General features: G+C 44.0%; 1 protein-coding gene across 3 annotated transcripts in view; it reads left to right on the forward strand.

Moving 5' to 3' along the window:
• TOX2 (TOX high mobility group box family member 2) overlaps nt 1-20,703 on the forward strand; it is a 194,684-nt gene that overhangs the window by 166,291 nt on the left and 7,690 nt on the right. For 2 of the 3 annotated variants that reach the window (XM_073606335.1, XM_073606336.1), the window contains exons 4-5: nt 16,536-16,775; nt 19,869-20,096. In XM_073606335.1, the coding sequence (XP_073462436.1) occupies nt 16,536-16,775; nt 19,869-20,096 (468 nt within the window). The remainder of the gene's footprint in view (nt 1-16,535; nt 16,776-19,868; nt 20,097-20,703) is intronic. The other variant, XM_073606337.1, reaches the window with a different exon arrangement.

A 20,703-nucleotide genomic window follows, 5' to 3' on the forward strand; every position in this document is an offset into this window, starting at 1 on the left:
CAAATCTCCAAATTCTTTTTTTTTCTGCTGTGATCTGACTTTCTGTTGAAGGGTTTTGTTCTCCATGGTCCCACTGCATGTAGGAATGTATCCACCCTCTCTTGCTTGCTCCTGAGTTGGACTAGGGATTATGGGAATTGTTTTGTGCATTGAGCAGTGTGCATGACCCCCACTAACGCAAACTACTCGTTCCAAACAAACAGGAAAAATAAGAGGTCTGGGAACTCACAGAGGACATTACAATGAAGTAGAAAAACACAGAAACAATTTCATGAAAAATTGTTTACAGGGCCAATAAAGTAGATGTGTATGGAATATTTTCAGAGAATAGGGATATTGTTTAGTATCTCTTTCATAATAGGAGGTGAGGCTTGACTAGTATGCGTGGGCAAGGGCTACAGCTCATGACAGCCTGGTCTACAACCAAACTTTCAAACTTCCGTAAGGCCTTTACCAGTGAAAATAACAAAGGCAATGCCTACGTTTCCTAACCATCTAACAGGTTTTGAGTGCCCAGTCAATACAGAAAGAGGTGCTTAAAGTGGACGTTCAAGTGGAGTAAATTGCTGACATGTCCCAATATACAGCAATGATTTAATTGTGTCTTTATCTCTCAGTCATTGCTTTGAATTCCATTTGTATTTTTGCTATTGCTTAGTAGTAAGCTTCACTTACTCTAAACCCCTCCCCCCCCCACAACCACCACCTTGCTAAATTAATGCTAACATCCTTTATGTCTCCCTTATTTGGCTTTACCTATTTTGTCCAAGTCAGGCATTTTAACTGGAGTTTAAAGAGTTTCTAAAAGTTGGAGCTCTGCTTTGAACCCCTGTCGGGTGTATTTTTTTACACGTGTTCCATTGAGGGAATAATCAATTATTTTTTGTCCTGGACACACAACAGGAAGTCAGAGGAAATCCCCAAGATAAGGAACAACCCTCCTTTATCATTAGTCACCGGAACATGTGTCCCCATGGAAAGACTTCCCTTCTGTTCCAGCGACAACTCAAAATTTGGAATTTTCCCTCACTTTTAGTTTCAGCAACAGTGGTCACCAGGACAAACAAGAGAGGGTGAATTTCCCCAGCAAGGACACTGATTGCAAAAAAAAAAAAAACTGAGAAGGGTTCAGCATCTTCCCTACGTCTTCCCTATGGGAATGCAGATTGCACTTTCTCCCTTTGTTTATAATTTAAATTAAATTTACCAAAAAAATAACAACACAGATACCACTGAGTGGCAAAATTATGGCTGCAGCACATTTATTGGTTTAATAAATTTTTTGATGAATAACAACTTCATATAAATATATTATTTATAAATAAACTTCCTTGAACTTTATTAATCTTCAAAATATAACTTTGCTCAGCCATAAAAAGACTCGAGCACAAATCTCATGAATTATAAATACCAGTCCCCCCTTTCCATAAATGGGTGATGAACCACATAAACGTGCCTTGCGACAAGGGAGGGTGTGACAGACCCACTGGTGGTTTACCTCAAAGCGGGGTCCTATTTATAATAAGCCCCACTTCTAGAATTTTCCAATTGCATCACATGACCTTTCCCAGAGGTCACATGATGCATATCCCAGTCTCCTTGTTCCTGTTTTCCATCTGTTTCTATTTTGCATATTTAAAGTAGTATTACCCTATAATATGTGAACATTTAAAAAAAAATTATTTTATTTTATTAAGAAATGCATGCTCATATTGCCGTGCCCATATGTTTGTGCCCTCCTTCTCATTCTATCCAAAACGGTATCCTTAAATCCACTTCAATATAGTTTTCGTTTATGTTGTGGCTACAGTTTCTGTCTGATCAGATGTTATCCTGATGTTATTTTTTCAAGAGATAAATTCACATCCTGTGCAGACCTACCAAATGTTTGAGTAGGAGATTTAAAAAAAAGTATGTTAAATTCTTATCAACAGCATAAAGTGGGAATTAACACCCAGCCGTCACACAAATGAGTCCACGGCGGCCTGAGGTTTGTGCTGAGAGCTCAGATAAGCTTTATCATATTAATGTAATTTCAAAAGCTACTATCAATGTTTTTAAATCGGCAACTTTTATTTAAATAAAGATAATACCTGGCGATTCTGCCATGAAGGTCCATGTTCAGCCACTTTCTGTTACAGGGTGACAATGCTCTGTCCCTGTCTGCCAAATGTGCTCCTGCGTTGTCACCCTGTCATACAGGCTTCCACTGGTGACTACAGTTGGACATTTAAACACACCTTACACAGGCATGGTCAATTATATAGAAGGCCTCAAGTTTGACCCCTGACATCACCAAAGGGTTGTGTATGGTATTAATGAATATAATGCTATGGAAATCTGTCAAAGACTGCAGACACCCTACAGAAGATGGCCAAAGACTAGAGGTCTACTATAGGAAATGGTCAAAAACTACAGGTCTACTAGAGAAGATGGTGAAAGACTACAGGCCTACTACAGATCAAAATCAAGGAATACAGGTCTACCACAGGACATGGTCAAAGACTACAGGCTCAATACAGGATATGGTCAAAGACTACAGGTCTACTACAGGAGATGGTCTAAGACTGCAGACCTACTACATTAGATGATCAAAGACTACAGCCCCACTACAGGAGATGGTCAAAGATAACAAGACTACTAAAGGAGATGATCAAAGACTACAGGCCAACAACAGGAGATGGTCAAAGACTATAGGCCCAGTACAGGAGATGGTCAAAGACTGCAGGCCCACTACAGGAAATGCTCAAAGACTACAGGACTACTACAGGAGATGGTCAAAGTCTACAGGGCTACTAGAGAAGATGATCAAAGACTACAGGACTACTACAGACTATGGTCAAAGACTACAGGTCTACTACAGGAGATGGTCAAAGACTGCAGGCTTGCTACAGGAGATGGTCAAAGACTACAGCCCCATTACAAGAAATGGTCAAAGACTATAGGCCTAGTACAAGAAATGGTCAAAGACTGCAGGATTACTACAGGAGATGGTCAAAGACTATAGGCCTAATACAGGAGATGGTCAAAGACTACAGATCTACTACAGGAGATGGCCAAAGACTACAGACCTACTATGGGAGATGATCAAAGACTACAGACTTACTACGGGAGATGGTCAAAGACCATGGGATTACTACAGGGGATGGTCAAAGACTACAGGCCTACTGCAGGGGATGCAGATATAATAAAGGAATTGTTATAGACTGAAGACAAACATCTGGAGACAGTTAAAAACAAACACAAATCAGTGCTTCCACAGTTCTGTTACCTGCAGCCCCTCTATCAGTGACTTATACCACATTTGATATATTTTTTTAGCAAGATCCATTATAAAAGATCAAAGGAAAAAAACATAAAAGAGAAAAGTATTGCACAGCACAGAAAAAAAGAAGATTGTGTGAAAGAAATAAACCAAACCATTAACTACTAGAATCCAGTATGAAGAATATTTTCCTATACTGACCTGGGTAAGCTCCTAAACACAGGCTACTGACTGCAGGGGCCCTGAGGACCACACAGTAAGCGTCAAAGGGCCGCAACCCATGGGCTGAAATTTGGGCACCAAGGTCCTAGAGTAATAACAAAACACACTGGTTGTGTTCTTTCTTTGATATGGGAAAGTTGGACCATTGATGCAATTTGACTGTGCAACCTACCAACAACTATGTAGTACCATGGGCCTGACCAGTTGGATGCAGATTGATTGGATAGGTTAGGGAGATTCTCATATTAACATAGCTTTGGAAAATCTAAAGTTGATTGTACAAAGATTATATGGGGAGTTTAAGATTGAAAAGGTGGTCTATATCCAAGTGCATTTTTCAGTTAGCATGTCCTTACAAGTGGAGATACCCCTGAAGGATAATTTATGAGTGGTTGCTTCAGGTGACTGCACTTGCATTTTTGCCTTATCAGTGAGCCTGTTCTTGCTCTAATCTATATTGCACGCAGTTAGGTTTTATTATAATTAAATATTTCTTGATTATATAACTACACAAGGCCCATGTCCTTTTAAAAAGTGGCTTATACCCTGTAAAATATTATTACTTTTATTACATATAATGTAATTCCATTATATTTTGTAGGCTATCGATTCATTTTGTACATACCATACTTGAGAAGAATTGCAATGTGCACACGAATTACATTAATGCTATGGGAAATACCACACTCCCGATGCTTGCTCTGAAATCATGCAGAGATCAGCTGACAGTGACATTTACAAGCAATGTACATTTTAGAGTACAATTTATTTTTTATTGCATACTCCCTTTGTGAGCTGCCCAGCATACTGTAGAATAAGAGCAAATGACCGCTAAACATTATGGGGTTCATTGAAAATTGTTGTGCTATCTGTCCCGTGAAGCTGCATGTACATTTGTTCTTTGGAAATGTGGGCCACAACTGTTATGAAATTATTTTCTCTGAAGTTAGAAACATTTTTTTCTTTCATATAGAAGCGACTAAGAAAAAAAAAAAACTCACTATGGCCACTAGATGGAGCTGATGATTAAAAGAAGTAGATATTAGATATTAGATATTCCTGACTCACTCTATAAAAAACATTCAACCTGGGGAGAAAATAGCCTAATAATGTTTGGGGGGTTGCCTCCATTTACACATAATGAATGTACATGCAGTTTCACAGGATAAATAGCGCTGCATTTTTTTTAAATACACCCCTATAATTCAGAAATAATTTAAAGGATTATTGTCACATAAGGTATTGTTTTCTGAGAACTGTATATGGATAACATTATTGGGTATATTACAGTCTTTTCTTTTATTTCACAGGCATTTCATTTAATGTACAGTATTTATTCAATTGTATCCCTTTATAAACATGTATCTCTTTATCTATTTATAGAGACTTATCTTGAGTAGTGAGTTTCGCTACTAAATGCCTTAAAAGGCCTTCTCTTGATGGAAATACATACATGTGAACTCTTTACCTGCCAATAGATTTTAGATCATGTTGTCCAGCCAGTTCTGTGAGTTTAACAGCCCTCTTTTGCCAGATCCACGACTTTACTTTTTTCTCCATTATATTTAAGCAATACAGCAACCCCAATCCCCCCCCCCCCCCCCCCCCTGTCTGCTGACTGGATACAAAAGCCTGACTGCCTGAAATTTATTGCCCTCCCAGTTTTAGGATATGGGAATTTACATGAAGCCAATATAAAAAGGAGTTTCTGGTATTTATACTGGCAGCATTTAAAAAAGTAAGGCATTTTTAGGGAATCCGTAGCTGGGTTAAATTGCATTTTTTTAAGATTTGCGTGGGGTTCTGATCTTTTTTTAATCGGTCTCCTAAAACTTGAACGCTATGAGGCTGAAAGGCTGAAATGACATGTATGTACATGAATGTGACATTGGACACCAGATATTTGCATCAAGCAAGCTATGCTATTGTCACTGGCCTCTTGGTGTTTGCATAACAAGGGTTTGACACCCTAACCACAGACCTATTTGTGATGGGCGTGTTTAGTTGCTCTGTGTAATGTTGTGTGAATACCACAAAGAATAAAGAATGTGCATTAGAACTATGGACCTTCTATTTTGTCTCCGGAATTTTATTTTTCTACGCCCTGGTAAGGCTTCATGTACACTGCTGCTGGTAAATGGACGTTTAGGAGCAGTTGGGCGTTTTTTTTTCAGCTGCCCCTGAACTCACCTCTATGTTATCTTATTAGTGTATGTACACAGGGTTGTTTTCTAGTCATTTCTAGGCAGCTGAGTTTAGAAGCCGTTTTTAGGAAAGCAAAAAAAATGCGTTCAGGACGGATGTTCGGAGGCATTTGAAACGCCAAATGCCTGTAACAGCTTGTAAAGTGTGTAAATGTGGTAACTCAGGTTTAGCCGTGTTTTGTTTGCAGGTGTGTTTAATGGAGATACATTTTTGACCATTTGAAAAAAAAAAAAAGCCTCTAAACGCAAATGCGGCTAAACGCGGGATGTAAACGCGGCAAAATGGACGTTTTTAAACGTCGGTTAGCATCTGTCAAATTAAATTGTTCAGGAGAGGTTTTAAAACGTCCCGTGCACATTAAGCCTAACAGTGCTAATATAAATATTTGGGTCTATGTATGTTATTATTTTTCAAAACCTTGTTACTATTTATAGCTTTTTTTATTGTGGTGGTTGCCACTGCACATATATACAAGGAAAATATGGGCCTGGATGCTGAGCAAAAGAAAAGATACATATTATCCATAAGATAAGGCAGCACTTACGCATAAAATTTGTGTTCATGAGCTTGTCATCCTCAGCCTCATCTTCTTCAGGCTTGTCTTCTTCAGACTTATCTTTCTCAGGCTCATCTTCTTCAGGCTCGTCTTTCTCAGGCTCGTCTTCTTCAGGTTCTTCTGAAGGCTCATCTTTCTCAGGCTCGTTGTCTTCAGGCTTGTCTTCTTCAGGCTTATTTTTCTCAGGCTCATCTTCTTCAGGCTCGTCTTCTTCAGGCTCATCTTCTTCAGGCATGTCTTCCTCAAGCTACTCTTTTTCAGGCTTGTCTTCCTCAAGGCTTGTCTTCCTCAAGCTTGTCGTTTTCAGGTTTATCTTCTTCAGGTTCATCTTTCTCAGGCTCGTCTTCTTCAGGCTCATCTTTCTCAGGCTCGTCTTCTTCAGGCTTGTCCTTCTCAGGCTCATCTTCTTCAAACTCGTCTTTTTCAGGCTCGTCTTCTTCAGACTTGTCTTTCTCAGGCGCGTCTTCTTCAGGCTAATCTTTCTCAGGCACATCTTCTTCAGGCTCATCTTCCTAAGGCTCATCTTCTTAAGGCTCATCTTCCTCAAGCACGTCATCTTCAGGCTCATCTTTCTCAGGCTTTTCTCCTTCAGGCTCATTTTTCTCAGGCTCGTCTTCTTCAGGCTCATATTTCTCAGGCTCGTCTTCTCCAGGCTCATCTTTCACAGGCTCATCTTCATCAGAATAGCACATAAACCCTAAAACCCCTCCATGTGATGGCATCACATGTGGACGGTATTGATGGTCTGTTTCACTTCACTGTTGTCCTGAGAAAGATGAGCTTGTGCTTTGTCGAAACATTGCAAAAAAGTTTATCACTGAGGGCTCATTCACAACAGGTGGTACATTTGACAACTCATGCTCTTTTTGCGCATTCCTGCGTGTCACGTTTAGGGCAGACCAATAATTTCAATGCGTGTGATATTAACAAAATGGGTGCAGGCAAGACTTTTAAAATCACTCTGCACTGACATGCATAGTACTGTGGTACCATGTGTCTTGGTAGACACAAACACATGTTGGCTAGATGCGTGGAGGTGTCATTAAGAATTATTGCATGCTAATGCATCTGCAAAAGGCACGTGTCCCCGCACCACTCCTGGTGTGAACAAGCCCTAGGCATTCCCCTTTCAAGCCCTGTGAGTGCCACCTTAGCTTTTGGATGGGATATACTGTATATATACAGCATAAAGTAGGAAGGAGGTGCACTCAGAGGGACTTGCAACAGGAGGAATTTCCAATGTAGTTTTAATATTGTCAACCTTTCAATGGGGTGCAGCGTTAAGGCCATGAGATGGAGTTGATTATCATGAAATAAACACATATTATGTTCGTCAGCTACATCTAGTGACCATAAAGCGGTATTTTGCTGATTTACACTTTTCTTATGAATGAAAAACATCTGATCTGAAGAGAAAAAAGCCTAAAAATTAGATTTTGCTAACATTCACACAAAATGAATGTACATGCAGTTTTACAGGGGAAATAGGTCTGCTAAATTTTATAAATACACCCTAAGCCTCAAAATCGAAAAATTGCGATAACTTTTTAATCTTATTTCCCTTTTCTTATGTCCACTTGTAAACATAATGGGTATTATTTAGTAAAAGCAGCCTTGTTAATGTACCTAGTAATCCTGCATGATGTTCAAATCTCCCATGATTCCTCTCAATCACTGGACTTCTCTACACAGTTAACAGGTGTTCAGCTTTTCACAAGACAGTTGGGTATTTTCATATGGTTAATAGGCAGTTGACATGTATTTTGCTGTTTTTGTTATGGTTTCTAAATGGTTGTCAACATATGCATTTGGATGTTGCTGAGTAGGGAATTTTCCCTAGCCCTATTCCCTATTTTTTTATTGTTTCTGTTCTGACTTCCTGTTCCAGTTACAATGCCCACCAGGATAAGGTGACCAGATTTTCAAAATGAAATTTGGGGACACCCTACTGACCATGTCCACTTTGGGGCAGAGGTGGCGCTAATAGCACCTTGCAAAGCCTGATGCTCCAAATGGAGCTAATGATGGGAGGGGCTTGAAGGAGTATAGTTAAAAAAAAAGCCTACTCCTCTCTGGATCAAGAGTGCAGGTGTCAGGAGCAAATAATGAGCAGAGTGTAGAAGTCAAAAATAAGTAAAGTGCTTCCCAAGCAATCTATTGCCAAGCAGATTATCCCACAGGCTGGGGATGCCATTGGAGAACTGGGGATAAATCCGGGACAGTTTTTTCCTGGGGAAAACCCCCTAAAATCGTGGACTGTCCTCAGAAACCGAGGACATCTGGTCACCCAACTTCAGGACAGTGAGTCACCCAACTTCGAGATGAAGAAAATCTTTGACGGGGATTCAGATACCAATAAAACCCAACAGCTTTTCAAAGTCTACCCTACTCTATCCAGAACCAATGCTGGTGTTACATTTCAAAGTATCTTAGACAAAAGGTATAAAGACTGAAGAAAAGGGAATGGGGTTCATGGCGCCAGTAGAAAACATCATCACTTGTTTTCTGGTTGTGACCTGTCCCAGAAAAAAAGACAGCATGATTTCAGGTTAATATGGGTGACACCTCTGCTTTCTGCAGTTGCTTTAAACACTGTGCCCAGTGTCAGCCAAAGTCCCTATTAAGGTAAAATAATTACTTCAGTCGTGGAAATCAGGCCGTATCATGAATAGAAGAACAAGCGCCTGTGCGTCTCACAGTCTTGTCCCGCTGTTCCCCTGATATTCCCGCTCCTAATAAGCCGATCAGAGCCAGCAAAGGCGCTCCTGTTATTTTAACGGATAAATTAGTTTGACTCTTAACTCAATAATTAAAACTGTTATGGCTTCAAGCCTGCGGAGATAATGTACCATTATTATGGTCGTTTGTTTCAATTAAATGCTTGCTGGTTTAACAATAGCAGCTGGGCACCTGAGTGTAAGCAGCCATTACTCTGCACGTGGAGACAGCTCCATCTCCACGTACGGGAAATCTCTATAGTAGGCAATGTTTTATAGGATGTATTTCATCTAATAGAAGGTGTTAAAATTCAAATAGCCAGGATCAAGAGGTATGAATTACAATTTGACAGGTGTACTAAACAGAGCTATTCTTCTACTATTCAGGCTCTCTTTTCAACACTGATTTCAGATTTTACCTGCAATCCCACCTGCAGGAGTGTCTTGGTACTGCAGAATGACTATTCAGAGACAATGATGCTGTATGCATGATGTTATCATGATCAGACTTTGGAATATGAAGACATATACAGTATTTATTTAAAAAACATGTTAAATTCAGACTCAAAAATGTTGCAATTCATTGGAGGAAGTTCTTACTTGTGGAAGAAGCTTCTGTGTGAATGGCATTTGTGAATAGGCACTCAAATGTAAAAATATGTAAATGTAATGCACATATATATGAGAAAAGACTACAATTCAGAAATCAGCATTTACAAATTTCAAGAAAAAAATTACCACATCTAACAAAAGGTGTAAAAATAGAACTTTTATGCTGGATGCATCTGCTAAACCTAGAAAATTTTTAAAGTGAATCTTGAGACAGACTATGGGCATTCAAATTTCATAGACTTAAGAAGCAGTAAAAAAATCAGCTTTAAAAAATGCCCTCACTGACCCCTGTAGCTGCATGCACTGTGGAGCAATTCATCCTCAAGATTAAAAAAACAAGCAGTAAAATCATGTAGTGACTCAGTAGATCAGCTCCCCCTGCTCCCCTCTCCTGCAGTGACTCAGTAGATCAGCTCCCCCTGCTCCTCTCTGCCAGAAGTAACTCAACAGCTCAGCCAGCTCCTCTCTTGGATATGACTTAAGACCGTTCCAGTCTTGTAACCTTTAATTTAAACTTAGAACAGATGCTCTGAAATGGGAGAACAGGAGAAGCCGAGCTGCTGAGTGCATGAATGATCGTAAAATTTGAGAACAATTTTCTCCCCAGTGTCTGCAGTTACAGAAGTCACCAAGGGTTTGCTTTAAAGCTAAACTCCGGGATTCTTGAAAAATATACCACTGCAGTTATATCAAGAGATAGATCCTGTTCGATGGTTTGGGTTGCGGATGGGCCCTCACTGTCCTCACATACAAGGAATGACTGTTTGGCCCTGCATTGTACTTGATGGCTTCATTGTATGGCAACTAACCAGAGAGGATTAGAGAAAAGGCTTTGGGGACCAGTTGCACAGATGGTTCACAAAAAATTAGTCCAAAAAACTCCAAATATCCTCAACCTGATTATCATGATGCTCAATGAGAAGCATGTCTTTCTTCTGGGACACCTTACTACATGAAGCCACAGATGCTCTTCTTATTGGTCACCATTGTCACATGGCTGTACTGACCAATGAACGCTTGCCATTGTGAGCATTATGACGGACACTTGCTCCAAGGCTGCCCTACACATGAGAAACGTGTCAAAATAGCTCATGTACCTTTCTGGGCCTTGAGTTGTCACACGTTTTGACGCGCATTCAAGGAACACTCAGGTGAATACAGCCTTAAACTGTTTGTTCTGGATGTTGTCATCCTGGACATCACTGTCAGAAAGAAGTTGCCTGTAGCAGCCAATCAAATTCTTCTTTTTATTATCCCGTGCAACACTAGAAACAGAGAAGGATGGATTTGATTGGTCTCTGTGTCCTATGCAGGGCCGTCTTTAATATTGATTGGGCCCTGGGCAAAGATTTTATTGGGGCCCCCCCAGCTAGACTCAAAATGAGTTTACTGCAGCAGATCAGGCAACGATTGTGATTGGCTGCCAGAGATTACAACACATCATTACAGTTTACAGATTAGTTGCTAGAGGTTACTACACATCATAACCTCTCAGTGCAAATTGCGGGTGTGGCCAAACTGCACTAGCATTGAGGGGTGCACTATGTACAGAGTGCAGGGTTGGGGGTGTGCTTTGTGCAGAGTGCAGGGTTGGGGGTGTGCTTTGTGCAGAGTGCAGGGGTGAGGTGGGTGCAGAGTGCAGGGGTGAGGTGGGTGCAGAGTGCAGGGGTGAGGTGGGTGCAGAGTGCAGGGGTGAGGTGGGTGCAGAGTGCAGGGGTGAGGTGAGTGCAGAGTGCAGGGGTGAGGTGAGTGCAGAGTGCAGGGGTGAGGTGAGTGCAGAGTGCAGGGGTGAGGTGAGTGCAGAGTGCAGGGGTGAGGTGAGTGCAGGGCTGAGGTGGGTGCAGAGTGAGGTGGGTGCAGGGGTGAGGTGGGTGCAGAGTGTAGGGGAGTGATGGGCGCAGAGTGCAGGGGTGTGGTGGGCGCAGAGTGCAGGGGTGTGGTGGGCGCAGAGTGCAGGGCTGAGATGGGCGCAGAGTGCAGGGCTGAGGTGGGCGCAGAGTGCAGGGCTGAGGTGGGCGCAGAGTGCAGGGCTGAGGTGGGCGCAGAGTGCAGGGCTGAGGTGGGCGCAGAGTGCAGGGCTGAGGTGGGCGCAGAGTGCAGGGCTGAGGTGGGCGCAGAGTGCAGGACTGAGGTGGGCGCAGAGTGCAGGACTGAGGTGGGCGCAGAGTGCAGGACTGAGGTGGGCGCAGAGTGCAGGACTGAGGTGGGCGCAGAGTGCAGGACTGAGGTGGGCGCAGAGTGCAGGACTGAGGTGGGCGCAGAGTGCAGGACTGAGGTGGGCGCAGAGTGCAGGACTGAGGTGGGCGCAGAGTGCAGGACTGAGGTGGGCGCAGAGTGCAGGACTGAGGTGGGTGCAGAGTGAGGTGTCTACAGAGTGCAGGGGTGAGGTGGATGCAGAGTGCAGGAGTAAGGTGGGTGCAGGGGTGAGGTAGGTGCAGAGTGCAGGGGTGAGGTGGGTGCAGGACTGAGGTGGGTGCAGAGTGCAGGACTGAGGGGGGTGCAGAGTGCAGGGGTGAGGTGGGTGCAGAGTGCAGGGGTGAGGTGGGTGCAGAGTGCAGGGGTGAGGTGGGTGCAGAGTGCAGGGGTGAGGTGGGTGCAGAGTGCAGGGGTGAGGTGGGTGCAGAGTGCAGGGGTGAGGTGGGTGCAGAGTGCAGGGGTGAGGTGGGTGCAGAGTGCATGGGTAAGGTGGGTGCAGAGTGCATGGGTAAGGTGGGTGAAGAATGCAGGGGTGAGGTGGGTGCAGAGTAAGGTGGGTGCAGAGTGCAGAGTGAGATGAGTGCAGAGTGAGGTGGGTGCAGAATGCAGGGGTGAGGTGGATACAGAGTTCAGGGGTGAGGTGGATGCAGAGTTCAGGGGTGAGGTGGATGCAGAGTTCAGGGGTGAGGTGGATGCAGAGTTCAGGGGTAAGGTGGATGCAGAATGCAGGGGTAAGGTGGATGCAGAATGCAGGGGTAAGGTGGATGCAGAATGCAGGGGTAAGGTGGGTGCAGAGTGAGGTGGGTGCAGGGGTGAGGTGGATGCAGAGTGCAGGGGTGAGGTGGATGCAGAGTGCAGGGGTGAGGTGGATGCAGAGTGCAGGGGTGAGGTGGATGCAGAGTGAGGTGGGTGCAGAGTGAGGTGGGTGCAGAGTGAGGTGGGTGCAGAGTGCAGGGGTGAGGTGGATGCAGAGTGTAGGGTGAGGTGGGTGCAGAGTGCAGGGGTGAGGTGGGTGCAGAGTGCAGGGGTGAGGTGGGTGCAGGGGTGAGGTGGGTGAAGAGTGAGGTGGGTGCAGAGTGAGGTGGGTGCAGAGTGAGGTGGGTCCAGAGTGAGGTGGGTCCAGAGTGAGGTGGGTGCAGAGTGAGGTGGGTGCAGAGTGAGGTGGGTGCAGAGTGAGGTGGGTGCAGAGTGAGGTGGGTGCAGAGTGAGGTGGGTCCAGAGTGAGGTGGGTCCAGAGTGAGGTGGGTCCAGAGTGAGGTGGGTCCAGAGTGAGGTGGGTGCAGAGTGAGGTGGGTGCAGAGTGAGGTGGGTGCAGAGTGAGGTGGGTCCAGAGTGAGGTGGGTCCAGAGTGAGGTGGGTCCAGAGTGAGGTGGGTCCAGAGTGAGGTGGGTGCAGAGTGAGGTGGGTGCAGAGTTCAGAGTGAGGTGAGTGCAGAGTTCAGAGTGAGGTGGGTGCAGAGTTCAGAGTGAGGTGGGTGCAGAGTGAGGTGGGTGCAGAGTGAGGTGGGTGCAGAGTGAGGTGGGTGCAGAGTGAGGTGGGTGCAGAGTGCAGAGTGAGGTGGGTGCAGAGTGAGGTGGGTGCAGAGTGCAGAGTGAGGTGGGTGCAGAGTGAGGTGGGTGCAGAGTGCAGAGTGAGGTGGGTGCAGAGTGAGGTGGGTGCAGAGTGCAGAGTGAGGTGGGTCCAGAGTGAGGTGGGTCCAGAGTGAGGTGAGTCCAGAGTGAGGTGGGTCCAGAGTGAGGTGGGTGCAGAGTGAGGTGGGTGCAGAGTTCAGAGTGAGGTGAGTGCAGAGTGCAGAGTGAGGTGGGTGCAGAGTGAGGTGGGTCCAGAGTGAGGTGGGTGCAGAGTGAGGTGGGTGCAGAGTTCAGAGTGAGGTGAGTGCAGAGTTCAGAGTGAGGTGGGTGCAGAGTTCAGAGTGAGGTGGGTGCAGAGTGAGGTGGGTGCAGAGTGAGGTGGGTGCAGAGTGAGGTGGGTGCAGAGTGAGGTGGGTGCAGAGTGCAGAGTGAGGTGGGTGCAGAGTGAGGTGGGTGCAGAGTGCAGAGTGAGGTGGGTGCAGAGTGAGGTGGGTGCAGAGTGCAGAGTGAGGTGGGTGCAGAGTGAGGTGGGTGCAGAGTGCAGAGTGAGGTGGGTCCAGAGTGAGGTGGGTCCAGAGTGAGGTGAGTCCAGAGTGAGGTGGGTCCAGAGTGAGGTGGGTGCAGAGTGAGGTGGGTGCAGAGTTCAGAGTGAGGTGAGTGCAGAGTGCAGAGTGAGGTGGGTGCAGAGTGAGGTGGGTGCAGAGTGAGGTGGGTGCAGAGTGAGGTGGGTGCAGAGTGAGGTGGGTGCAGAGTGCAGAGTGAGGTGGGTGCAGAGTGAGGTGGGTCCAGAGTGAGGTGGGTCCAGAGTGAGGTGGGTCCAGAGTGAGGTGGGTCCAGAGTGAGGTGGGTCCAGAGTGAGGTGGGTGCCGAGTGAGGTGGGTGCAGAGTGAGGTGGGTGCAGAGTGAGGTGGGTGCAGAGTGCAGAGTGAGGTGGGTGCAGAGTGCAGAGTGAGGTGGGTGCAGAGTGCAGAAGTGCACAGCTCTCCTCCCACCCAGATTTCAATACAGAGCTCCACTCTCCCTAAGTACAAGGCTGTCCTTCCACAAAGCCCCCATCCCCCATTCCAGTACAGAGGAAAACTCTGTGTACTCACAGCATGTTGTCCTCCGATGTCCGTGGAACCTGCCAGTCCCAGAAGCAGCTTCCCCTGTGCAGAGTCCCCGCCCCCTTCCTCCTCTGCTCTCATAGATCGTGTGTGTCCCCGAGGGATGAGAACAGCCGCCGGAAGAGAAGCGCTGTCACTTGGAAATACACAAGCCGTGCTTGTGTATTTCCAAGTGACAGTAGCGAGCAGCCAGCATGCGACCAGCACCGGAGGTGGCCGAACTCCGGCGGGCAGTGTGCAGGGTTTAAGGGACGGGCAGCGCAGGGCCCCCAACAATGACAGGGCCCTGGGCAGATGCCCCTTTTGCCCCGCGGTAAAGACGGCCCTGGTCCTATGAAAACAGTTTTCCCTTCAGATCCTTTTAGTTGTGTGTACCTCTTACAAAATACTTCACCTCAGGCCTAAATTTCATGTGTATTTATTTACTAGTTTGTTCTTGTGTTATAAAACATGCTGATAGAAGCCTGCGCAGCAAGCAATATTGTGAATGCCACTGCCGCTAACTATGCTAATCAGCGGGATTATTCATTTATTCACTTTGTAGCTCTGTCAGGCTGCTAATGGGTCATTAATTGATAATTAAAGAAGATTAGGCTGTGATACGGCGCTGCAAGACATATGTAGTTAACTCCACTAAACATTATTTGTAACAAAATGACCGCATGCTATAGCTGCGAATACAGTTAAAAAAAACAATGTTTTTTTATGTAATACTATTTATAATGTTCCTGTGCCTTAATCTAGCATGTATACAGCAAAGCTTATATGGGGGAGTTATTGCTATATGGGAGCACAGCTTAACTACACTATATTACCAAAAGTATTGGGACGCCTGCCTTTACACGCACATGAACTTTAATGGCATCCCAGTCTTAGTCCGTAGGGTTCAATATTGAGTTGGCCCTCTCTTTGCAGCTATAACAGCTTCAACTCTTCTGGGAAGGCTGTCCACAAGGTTTAGGAGTGTGTCTATGGGAGTGTTTGACCATTCTTGTTACAAAGTTGGGAGCATAAAACTGTCCAAAATGGCTTGGTATGCAGACACCTTGAGAGTTCCTTCATTGGAACTAAGGGGCCAAGACCAACACCTAAAAAACAAACCCCACACCATAATCCCCCCTCCACCAAGTGATTTGGGAATGTTTGACTATTCTTCCAGAAGCGCCTTTGTGAGGTCAGGAACTGATGTGGAGGAGAAGGCTTGGCTTGTAGTCTACGCTCTAATTCATTCCAGTCAAGTTCCTCCACCCCAAACCTGCTTTGTCTTTATGGACCTTGCTTCCATGTCTTTATGGACCTTGCTTTGTGCACTGGTCCAAATCATTTGGTGGAGGGGTGATTATGGTGGGGGGTGGTTTTTCAGTTGTTGAGATTAGCCCCTTAGTTACAATGAAGGGAACTCTTAAGGCGTCAGCATACCAGGACATTTTGGACGATTTCATGCTCCCAACTTTGTAGGAACAGTTTGGGGATGGCTTCCTGTTCCAAAATGACTGGGTACCAGTGCACAAAGGAAGGTCCATAAAGACATGGATGAGTGAGTTTGGGGTGGAGGAAGTTCACTGGCCTGCATAGAGTCCTGACCTCAACCTGATAGAACACCTTTGGGTTGAATTAAAGCAGACTGCGAGTCAGAAATTCTCGTCCACATCAGTGCCTGACCTCACAAATGCACTTCTGGAAGAATGGTCAAACATTCCCACAGACACACTCCTAAATCTTGTGGACAGCCTTCCCAGAAGAGTTGAATCTGTTATAGCTGCAAAGGGTGGGCCAACTCAATATTGAACCCTACGGACTAAGACTGGGATGCCATTAAAGTTCATGTGCGTGTAAAGGCAGGCGTCCAAATAATTTTGGTAATATAGTGTATGATGGACAGCAAAGGCAGGGCCACACACATACAGTAGATTTAGCATTTCTTTAATTAAAAAAAAAAAATTTTTGTTTGTTACTTATTGGACATGTATCTAACACCCCTGACATCTAAAGACATTCTGGCTTAATTGACTGAAGTAGGCAGCCAAGGTATTCTTCTACCTTATTACCTGTCCACTCATACACTGTTATTCTTTGTGCCCCCAGATACAGGAGCTGGTACACTCTGAAGGATCCTCTTATGACCCCAACCATCAAGTTTCACTGATAAACCGGTCCGGAATGCTCCCCAGTCACATGACCGCTCTCAGCCAATCGCAGCTTATCTCACAAATGGGAATGAAGAGTGCAGTTACACACGGCTCTCCCTCCCCACCTGGTAGTAAATCGGCCACTCCCTCACCTTCTAGCTCCACCCAAGAGGAAGACACTGATTCTCACTATAAGGTACTAATCATAGATTGTTTGCTCAGCCATTAACAGACTGTAATTCCAAGGTTCTAAATGTTGAATCTTTATGCCTGTATGGCATCCATTGTGTCCCTTGAGAAAACTATATGTAAGGAACAAGCGACACAAATTCAAATCTGCAGTTGGAGCAATTAAAGTGAAACTATGGTCAAAATAAAAAATACAGCTATCACAAATAATTCCCATATTTTGTCTAATATGTTTATTTCCTATGATTTTCAGCTCCATCTAGTGGCCATAAGGCGGTATTTTCCTCGATGAGGAATATTAGACAAAATTAGGTGATTATTCATTAATGCCTGTTACATTAAAATTCATCCTGTCAGTAGATCCATTATTTATCCACTTCCTGTAATAGGGTGACAACAGTGTTTGTTAGGCAGTGAAATTACACAGCAATGTTGTCACCTTGTGGTACAGGTTAGGCTTGGATGGACATTTAATTTTAAATAGACTTTAAGTAGGAAGCCAACAAATTATAGCCTAACTCTAGATAACACCTTTTAAAGCAGTAACAGCAAAATTTTTGTTTGCCTTTGGAAATGACATTTCAACCATATAAAATAAAGTGGTTCTAAAGGCTGAAGGCTTTTTTTTACCTTGCATGCATTCTCTGCATTAAGGTAAAAAACCTTCAGTCTGCAGCTCCCCCCTCCAACTACCCTATATATTTACCTGAGCCCGATCTCGATCCAGAGCTGTGAAAAAGAGCAGAGGCTCTCCCTTCCTTGTAGGCTCAGACCCAACGGTGGGAGCCATTGGCTCCTGCTGCTGTCAATCACAGTCAGCAAGGAGGGAGTGGTGAGTGGGGCCAAGCTGCACACTATATGTCTTTGAACACACAGAGCTAGCTCAGGAGCGAGCCCGCACAAGTGCCCCAAGAGCAAGCAGCTTGCTATAGGGGCACTTGGCGGGGGGGAGGAGCCAGGTGCACCAGCGGGGGACCCGAAAAGAGGAGGATAGGAGCTACTCCTATACAAACCATTGCAAGGAGCAGGTAAGTATAATATAATTATTTTTTGTTTTGTTTAAATTAGAACCTTTACAATTACTTTAAAGCTGACCATTGTAAACACCCCCCAGCTGTGTTATTTGTTTTTTCCCAACTCTGTAACTGTCATTTTTGCTGTGTAGTTTGGTCTGTTAATCGACTTATCACTGGAACCCTCTATTCCTGTTCTGGTGACAACTGTAATATGTTGGATTTACCAACATATTAAAAATGTCCCTTTAAAAATGGTCACCAGGACAAATAAAGAAAGAGAATCTCCCCAATGTGGACTCAGACAGCAATGAAAACCTGGTAGGGTTTCTAACCCTTCCCCAATTTGCTCAAAACTTTAAAAAAATAGCTTTAGATACACTTTAATCTCTTGCCGACCCCAGGCACTACGATGTACAAGTACTTCCTGGTTTGTACTTTTTGGTTTGGTGGTGCACATGCACTCGCCCCCTGCTGATTTGTGCTGTGAATGGACACAGCACAAGTTTATCAGCAAGCCACAACCAATCGTTTTTGCCGTATGCCTGCTAATCAACTGTGGTCAATCACAGCATAGAGATCTGTGTGTTGGTAAACACAACACACAGATCTGGCTGGATTTCTCTCTGCTATCAGTTACCATTCAGAACTGAAAGCAAGGAGCGACTCCAGCCAGATGATCAGTGAGTAAAAGCAGCACACATAAACTTGCATATACTTGTTAGGCACACAGTTAACCCCTTGATTGCCCTCATGATCACTCCTGTCACCCAGTCAGTGCCATAAGTACAGTGTACAATACTATCACCGATCACTGTATTAGTGTCACTAGCGACATCAGTGTCAGTTAGTGTCCCTCCCAGCCAGTGTCAGTTAGCCCCAGACTGGGCGCCACACTATCACAGTCACACTGCAAGTCACTGATCACAGCCATTATTAGTATAGTGTCTGTACGAATCAGTATCTTGATCACAATCGGAACTATACTAGTGTTCCTAATAGTATAGCCTCCCCAAATACACAGTGTTAGTAGGATCAGCCCCAATCACTGCCAGCACTTGCGACATGTAGCAGAATACATTTTGGCTTAAATTTATGTAGAAATTAAATTTTATTGGATATGTTTTATAACAAAGTAAAAAATATAATTTTTTCAAAATTTCCGGTAAAAAAACGAGTAGTGATCAAATACCACCAAAAGAAAGCTCTATTTGTGAATAGCCTGGTCATGAAGGGGGTAAAACCTTCCAGAGGTCAAGTGGTTAAGCCAGGATGTTCATATTACTTGATGGGGAGCATTTACATTTTTGTACATAAAATACACAAAATATGGAACAGTAGATAAGCAAAAATTTTAAAACTAGCATAAAAAATACTTGGTACTCGGTAAATGTTATAGTAACATATCAAAAAGTGCATTTACTGAAATCTACTATGGTTCTGCTTTAAAAGCTAATCTGTAATGGTTTTGTATTTTATTTTTGTAACTTTTATGTTTTTAGTTAAAAAAAAATACACATTTAATATATAACAAAGGTATTGCAAAGAAACAACCCATCAGAACAGCTTGCTATGCAGCTCCCTTTGTCTGATTGAAACTTTGGGCTCAGCCATCTGATATGGTAGTCACTGTTGTGATGGCTCTTAGAAGCTGTCACCAAAGAAACTGAGAATATTTACACAATAAATTGTGTGATTATTCACTTCAGTTATCCGATCACAAGCAGATGAAATAAGTAAACAGGGATTTGTTTTTCACATGATTGGATAATTGATTAAAATATTTACACAATTTAGTGCATGAACATTCCTAACTCCTTTAGTAAATCAGCTTCATGTGAACAACAGGCCTCTTAAGCTAAAAAGTAATGATGTGAAAGGAGACTAGAAGTCACGTTGCCAGCTGGGTGGAGGATTACATCATTTTTTATATTCTAAATTTTCTATTTACCCGGATAAAAAAAAAAAAGAAAAATATTGTTGAAAATGTTTTTTTTTTTTCAGTTCTGACCATAATAAATAAAGAGAATATGTACAAAGCCCACTGTACATTCCTGTTAATAGCAAAATTGTTTTTTCTTTGGCAGGGTGCGGGAGAAAAAAGACCTTCCAATGACCTTGGTAAAAAACCCAAGAACCAGAAGAAGAAGAAGAAAAAGGACCCCAATGAGCCCCAGAAACCTGTCTCTGCCTACGCCCTCTTTTTTAGGGATACTCAAGCAGCCATCAAAGGACAGAACCCCAACGCCACCTTTGGTGATGTGTCCAAGATTGTTGCATCGATGTGGGATAGCCTGGGTGAAGAACAAAAACAGGTAAGTTCTTCTAGATATAAACTACTTTAGCCCCACACTGGAAATATTATAACTGATGTAAATTAGAATGATGTGCTGAAAAATGGACCATATGTATATGTATCAATACTGTGGAGATAATATGAGGTCCCACAATAAGCACTGTATAATACTTAAAGGAGGGTGGAGAAGCAATCATTCCAGTGAAGAGCAGGGAGGAGCACAATGTTTTTGCCAGACAGATCTTACATTGTTGACCTTTTCCTTCTGAAAATGCTTGTTCCCTGGTCTGGTTGTTTCTAGCTTAAATGCTTTGAGACACTGTCTTGGAAAAATCTTTTAGATTAGGAAAGTCAGACCGAAGTCAGAACTACTGATCTGTTTACTAATTATAAGCCTTTGACTATAAAATACCAAAGCCATTGAATCAACATGACAACCAAGGATTTGGTACCAGTGGCAGCCTTCCTACTTCTTCATTACATGTTTCGTTTAAAAGAAAGGTTCACGAATTCTTTGGTGGCTAATAAAATCTGTCCAAGAGAAATTGGAGAACCGCCAACACAGATCCTCGGGGGGTCTCTATACTAGAAAACCAACCGTTTGCACAATGGCAAAAGAAACCTTG

Source organism: Aquarana catesbeiana, linkage group LG12 (assembly GCF_042186555.1).
Source record: "Aquarana catesbeiana isolate 2022-GZ linkage group LG12, ASM4218655v1, whole genome shotgun sequence".
Taxonomy (NCBI): Eukaryota; Metazoa; Chordata; class Amphibia; order Anura; family Ranidae; genus Aquarana; species Aquarana catesbeiana.